This window comes from Ammospiza caudacuta, chromosome 33 (genome assembly GCF_027887145.1).
Source record: "Ammospiza caudacuta isolate bAmmCau1 chromosome 33, bAmmCau1.pri, whole genome shotgun sequence".
Classification (NCBI taxonomy): domain Eukaryota; kingdom Metazoa; phylum Chordata; class Aves; order Passeriformes; family Passerellidae; genus Ammospiza; species Ammospiza caudacuta.
In genome coordinates, this window is record NC_080625.1 from 1,528,638 (window position 1) to 1,535,196 (window position 6,559).

General features: G+C 58.3%; 1 protein-coding gene across 2 annotated transcripts; it reads right to left on the reverse strand.

Annotated features, from left to right (window-relative positions):
* Positions 1-1,274: 1,274 nt before the first annotated feature.
* LOC131570246 (uncharacterized) lies at positions 1,275-5,750 on the reverse strand. 2 transcript variants are annotated; one of them, XM_058822609.1, is made up of 5 exons: positions 5,430-5,750; positions 4,713-5,014; positions 4,229-4,334; positions 2,798-3,754; positions 1,275-2,385 (listed from the first exon to the last, which is right to left on the reverse strand). In XM_058822609.1, exons 1-5 carry the CDS (start codon positions 5,442-5,444, stop codon positions 2,155-2,157), a joined length of 1,611 nt encoding a protein of 536 aa, XP_058678592.1. In that variant the 5' UTR covers positions 5,445-5,750; the 3' UTR covers positions 1,275-2,154. The 2 variants fall into 2 exon arrangements, with proteins under 2 accessions (XP_058678592.1, XP_058678591.1); XM_058822608.1 differs by having other exon boundaries at positions 4,208-4,334.
* Between the last annotated feature and the right edge of the window lie 809 nt (positions 5,751-6,559).

Consider the following 6,559-nt stretch of genomic DNA (forward strand, 5'->3'; position numbering starts at 1 on the left):
TCAGGGAGAGGCGCTGTGGAAGATGACGCGATGTCACGGAAAGGCAGGACCCTCTGTTTCCTGTAGATAAGACACTCAGTTACTCATAGATAAACTAACAATAGGAATGTGGCCCCACTAACAATAGGAATGTTGTCCCACTGAAGTCAGCAACTTTCTATCCCTTACCCAGCACTTTTCCACTCCTTACCCAGCACTTTTCCATTCCCTACTAACCATAGATAAGAAAGACAAACCCCTTTTGACGTAGAGACCCCCAAGACTATAAGACCCCAGAAGAAGAAGTAATAAACGCCTTTTGACCGTCCACCACATTGGTGTCTGCGTGTGTCATTGGCCCGAACGGCCCTGGAGAGTGGGCTGTACCTCAGAACCAGGTCGCCTGCCTTGGTATAGAAGGCAACATCAGCCTGCTGCAATCATGGAGTCAATGCTCATTATTCCAAGCTGGGCACCGCTGCTATGAAAGGGACTGATGATTTTTCTTTCAGCACTGGACAGTCCTTTTTCCAATGCCCCCATTTCTTACAGGATGCACTCTGAGCCTTCTCCACAGGGGAAGCTTTCTTGGGTCACTTTTCCCAAGTTGCCTTCTTGCTACGTCGGGATTAACTCTTTCAGTTGGGCCCCTGTCTCAAAACACCTTCCAGGCAACCTCCAGCAGTTTATCCATGTCTTCAAATCCTTTTGTCTTTTCTTCTTATATCATTTGAAGCCTGACCCACACAAAAGAAAACCAGATGTGCTTTACCCTCAGCTGACTCAGGATCTAGATCAGTAGATTTGATGGCAGTTTCTCTTCACCTGTTTAAAAAATCAGTGTGTGATTCATCATCATTTTGCCTCACTTGGTGAAGCTTTGTCAAATTCACAGCTTTAGAGACCCCATGTTTTAATTCCACAAGGCTTTGATATCATTTTAATTTTGCCATCTGCTCGGGTGTATTTGCCTCCCACCCAGGGTTTTCAAAGGGAAATATCTCAGTGACAGCGCCTTGAAGCAGCTCCCTGGCTGTGCTCCCCTCAAGGAACGTTGGATTTATTGACCACTCGTCTCTCAATGGGGTCAGTGATGTCTGACACAGAACACAGATCAGCCCAGTCTAATCTTTATAGATGGTATTAATTAATAATTAATAGGCTGTACGGTGCACACAGGAACTGACAGATTATATTGCACCAACCAGCAGCTACAAGGAATCATCAATAATCAATATCAGTATCAAATGTCACCATTAGGTTGGATGTGTAAGTCACACACATGTAATCGGGGTCCAAGAAGATAAAGTTTTTTATTCTGCATGTTCTCCAGTTTATATACTCTTAACAAAGCTTGATATTAATTGGTGCAAAGCAATTAGTGTCAATATAATTGGCAAAAGTTTTACAGAAATATAATAAGGCACGTATACACATGTACTTAGGCACACAGTCTAGCTAACAAAAATTTTCATCTATCTTTTCCAATCCGTTTCCATGCTGATGGTCTTGTCATCTCCCTTGCTGTGGATACATTTAGTAACCATCAATTGTTACTTCTCTTAACTCAGCTTTGCTTGCAGGCCAGCTGTCAAAGCCCCTCCATAATCAAATTGCTGGTGATTCATAACAATGCGGAAAAGCCAATACAGAAATGCAGAAGCCAGTTAGTGTCATTTATAACCCATCTCTGCTGCAGGCACAGTGAAAAGCTGGAAGCTCTTGATGGGACTCATTCACCCCTGTCCCTGAGTGTCCCCAGAATGTCCCTGAGTGTCCCCAGTGACATTACCCTGGGAATTCCCATCAGGCTTTGGGTCAATTTCAGTGAAAATTCCCAGAAAATTCCCTATATTTGTTTCAAATCCTACATGGCAAGGCAGAAAAAAGGACAGCCATGTCCCTGATGATGTCACTGCCCTGATGACGTCACATTGGGGACATCACTGTCCCTGCAGCAGATTTGGGATGTCCTCAGCAGCTCTTTGGCACAGGTCAGCTACCACGTGGGCAATGGAGCCATCGGGGTCACCACACCTGAAGATGGTGTGGATGTCCCCAAGTGCCCCCACCAAGTGGTCCCTGGCCAGGAGGCGGCTGGCCACCCACAGCCACTCAGCCCTGGTCACCTTGGCTGCCAAAGAAGTGCGGAAATGGCGGCACGGGAGAACACTGTTATGCTTGATGGCCTCTCTGGTCAGCTGGGTCCAGCTGTCCTCCAACGTGGACACCGACCTGTGCCACTCGCTGGCCACCACTGTCACCTGGTCCCTTCTCACCCCAGGTGGTCAACGCGGCGTTCTCGTAGGCGGCCGTGGCCGGGCACAGGGAGGTGGGAGCGTCAGCAAGATTGGAGTTGTGACAGATGGAGTCACCAGTGTTGTGCTTCAGCAGGGCCAAGTTCAGCTGGCGAAGAGACAGGGGAGGTGTCAGGGACGTGGTGGCACTTCTGGCCTCCTGGAGTGGCCCCTGTGTCCTCCCGGGTTCCCCTTTGTCCCCTCTGTCCCTTTGTCGGCGTCTTGTCCCCTCTGCCACTCCCTGCGCCCACTGCTGTCCCCTATGCCACCCCTCACTGTCCCGTCTGCCGCTCCCCACCAGCCCCCGTGTCCCCTCCTCTCCACTGTCCCCCCCATCCCCCACTGCCCCCTCCCCCCACTTCCCCTCCACTCCTCTGTCACCTCCCCCTTCCCACCACTCCCTCCTGTCCCCTTTGAGATCCCCTGTCCCCTCCTGCCACCCCCCATGTCTCCTCCATCCTCTATTGCCCCTTCCCCTGCCCCGTGTCCCCCTCTCTACCCCCACAAACCCCTCATCGCACCTCTTGGGGCTCCGTGCTCAGTGGGGACATCTCAGGGATGCTCTGAGGATGCTCCGGGGGTTGAAGGAGCCTTGGGATGCCTTCAGTGGCTCTTCGGCACGGCTCGGCCACCTCACTGACACTGGGGCTGGCACGACCAGCATTTAACAAGAACTTGGTGATGTTGTCAATTGCCCCCACCAGGTGACGCTTGGCCAGGTGGGCATTGGCCTCCCACAGCCACTCGGCTTTGGCCACCTTGGCCACCAAGTCCTCAGGGACATTGGGGGACTCGCCGTTTATGCTCTCCAGGGCATCCACAATGACCTCAACCCTGCGGTGCAGCTCCCGGGGGAACGCGGTGGCTTCCTTAGATGCAGCCACCAAGCGCTCCAGCAGCCTCTGGGCCGCCTCCACCCGCTGTCTCACCCTTCTTGCCCTGCTGGCAGCCACCCTGGCCTCTCTCTTCACCCGGGTTTTCCACCTGGCCCTCTCATGCTCGCCCAGCGCCACCATGTGTTCCAGAGCTCTCCCATAACGGGCAGCCCGTGCCCTGGCCTGGGCATTGGCCTCCTCAATGGCCGCCTCGGCAGCCAATTTCCTGCAGATGCTGAGGAGCTCGGTGGCTGCCCTGACCAGCTCGGCGCTGTTCTCCAATTGCCCATTCAGCGACCCCAGCCAGTGCCAGGCCTCCACTACCACATGGCCCCAGGTGGTCCATGGGGTGTGCTGGTAGACAGCCAGAGCCATGCTCAGGGAGGCAGGAGGGGCTTCATCGTTGGAGGTGACATTGCGGCGCCACCATGGGTCTTGAATGGACTTCATGATGGCCCCCAGCTTCCTGCAGAAGTCTACCAACTTCGAGTGCAGGTGATTTAGGAACTTGAGCCGCTTTGTGCCCCGCCTGGGCAGGATGTCCACCTGCTTGCCCAGGATGGCCACCATGGTGACCTGCGGCAGCAGCAGGGCCGGGGACAGCTGGGGAGGGGACAGGGGAGGTGTCAGGGACCTGGTGGCACTTACGGCTCCCTGTGGTGACCCCTGCCACTGAGGGATCCCCTTTGTCCCCTCAATCCCTTTGTCAGCCTCTTGTTCCCTCTGCCACCCCCTGCCCCTCCCCTCGTAACCTCTCCCAGCCCCTGCCCTCCTGCTGTCCACTCTGCCACCCCCCTGCTCCCACTGCTGTGCCCTCTGCCACCACCACCACCCCAGTGTCCCCTCCCTGCCGTGTCCCCCCCATTCCCCACTGCACCCTCCTCCCTCATGTCCCTTCCCCTCTCTATCACCTCCCCCCTTCCAGCCACTCCCTCCTGTCCCCCATGCAACCTCCTGTCCCCTCCTGCCATCCCCGTGTTTCCTCCATCCCCAGTAATGGCCTCCATCCCCTCAGTGTCCCCTCTGTCCCCCTGTCCCCACCCCCACCCATCGCACCTCTTGGGGCCCCACACTCACTGGGGACACCTGGGGGTTGCTCTGAGAACGCTCCGGGGATCGGAGGGGCCTTGGGATGTCCTCAACGGCTCTTAGGCACCAGTCAGCCTCATCATAGGCAAGGGAGCTGTCGGGACAAATGGTGAAAGAGAACTCAATGATGTTGTCAACCGCTCTCTCCAGGAAATCCTTGACTAGGTGGCCACTAGCCTCCCACAGCTGCTCGGCCACGGCCACCTTGGCCACCGAGACACTGCGCACTTTGCGGGATGCCTTATTTTTACCCCCAAAAGTGGTCTTGGTGTCCCTGAGCAGGCGCTCCAGCTCCCGGGGGAACGCGGTGGCTTCGTCACACGCGGCCACCAAGCGCTCCAGCAGCCCCAGGGCTGCCTCCACCCGCTGTCTCTCCATGGTGGCCCTTGTTGCCTCGCTGGCAGCCACCTCAGTGGCTGTCTCCCTGCAGGCTTTGCAGAGCTTGGTGGCCTTCCTGGCCAGCTGGACCCACCTGTACAGAAGTTGAGACACGAACAGTTCCTCCAGTTCTGTTGTCATGCGCCTGTGGCAAATCCATGGATTGCTCTCGTAGATGCTCGGGAAGGCGACAAGGTTATCACCATCGAAGGCGGCAGTGCGGTGCCCCCAGGTGGCATCAATGTACACCAGGTGCTTCTGAAGCTCACTGGTGAAGCACGACTTCCACTCTCTCTGTAATCTGCGCAACAGCGTCTCCTTCGCTACGCAGAACAAGGGGTCCACCCCCGTGATGAACGGCATGGTGACCCGTGGGTCCAGCAGGGCCTTGAACCACTGGGCAGGGGACAGGGGAGGTGTCACGGACCTGGTGGCACTTGCGGCCTCCTACGGTAGCCCCTGTGCCCTCCCAGGGTCCCCTTTGTCCTTTCCCTGGAGGGCTCTGCTGTCCCCTCTGTCCCTTTGTCACCCCCTTGTCCCCTCTTTGTCCCCCCTTTCCCACCCCCACCGTTCTCCACTGTCCCCTTTCACCATCCCCCGTTGTACCCCCCTTCCACCCCTCTGTCACCTCCCCCCTTCCTGCCACTCCCGCCTGTCCCCTTTGCGCCCCCCTGTCCCCTCCCGCCACCCCCCGTGTCCCCCCCATCCCCCACTGTTCCTTCTCCCCCATCGTCCCCGCTACCGGCCGGGTCCCCGCCCCACCCCGTCCCCGCTGTCCCCTCCGTGTCACCTCTCCCCTTTCCTGTCGCACCTGTCGGAGCTCCATCGTCACTGGAGACACCTTGGGGACACTCGGGTGGCGAACGAGTCCCGGGACAGGCGCCGGTCCAGGCACAGAACAGGCCCGGCTAGCAGTGAAAATGGCGGAGCAGTCGCGCGAGGAGCGCCAAATGGGGCGGGGAGGGGGCCAGGCGAGGCCACCGCCCGCCCTTTCCGGTACCGCTCCAATGCATGGGTGGCTGCTTCAGCTCGATCCCAGGGGGTTTAGGCTCAATCCCCAGGGGGTTTAGGCTCCATCTCGCCATTTCCAGGCGGACTCCGCCGTTACCGGCCGCATTTAAGGAGCCCACAGAGTTGCCGTCACTCAAATTGGAGTCTTGTTTCTCTCGCGAGACTTGCGGCGAGAAGCGCCAAAAGCCGCGCGGACCAATCAGAAGCTGTACCTGACAGAAGTAGTCAGAAGTCCCCCCCCAGGCGGCGGCTTGGGGCGGCCGCGGTCGTCGGAGCCGCGCTGCATTGTGGGCATTGTGGTCCCGGTGGGGCCCAGCGGAGGCGCAGCGGGGCCGAGGCCGCGGGGAGCGGGGGCGGGGCGGGAATTTGGGGGCGCCGAGGGAGCCCCGGGACCCCCCCCCGGCAGCGCGGGATGGGCGACAGCGACCGCGGTCAGCACCGGGAGCGGGGGTGGGCGGGGAGGAGGGGGTTGGGGGGATTATGAGGGGAATGGGGAGGGCTGAGGAGATGTGAGGGGATCTGGGGGGTCCTGAGGGGGTTTGGTGGGGTTGTGAGAGGAAGTGAGGGGATTTGGGGGGTCCTGAGGGGATTTGAGCAGGGTCCGGAGGGAGAATCCGGGGTCGTGAGGGCATTTGGGGGTTTCTGAGAGGGACTGGGGGGTTCCTGAGGGGATGTGAGAGGTTCTGAGGGGATTTGGGGGGTCTTGAGAGGGTTTGTGGGGTCCTGAGGGAGATTTGGGGATCCTGAGGGGATTTGGGGCGATATGAGGGGGTTTGTGGGCTCCTGAGGGAAAACCGGGGGTCCTGAGGGGATCTGGGGGATTCTGAGGCGGACTGGGGGGTCCTGAGGGAGAATTTGGGTTCCTGAGGAGAAACTGGGAGTCCTGAGGGGATCTGGGGGGTCCTGAGGGGATCTGGAGGTCCTGAGTTG

What these genes read in the sequence shown, in the direction of transcription:
- LOC131570246 (XM_058822608.1), bottom strand. An exon ending in GTGTCTCAACTTCTGTACAG is followed by an intron (nt 4,335 to 4,712) that starts GTGGGTCCAGCT and finishes TTGTCCCGACAG; the next exon opens with CTCCCTTGCCTATGATGAGG. An exon ending in TGAGTGTGGGGCCCCAAGAG is followed by an intron (nt 3,755 to 4,207) that starts GTGCGATGGGTG and finishes TCCCCTCCCCAG; the next exon opens with CTGTCCCCGGCCCTGCTGCT.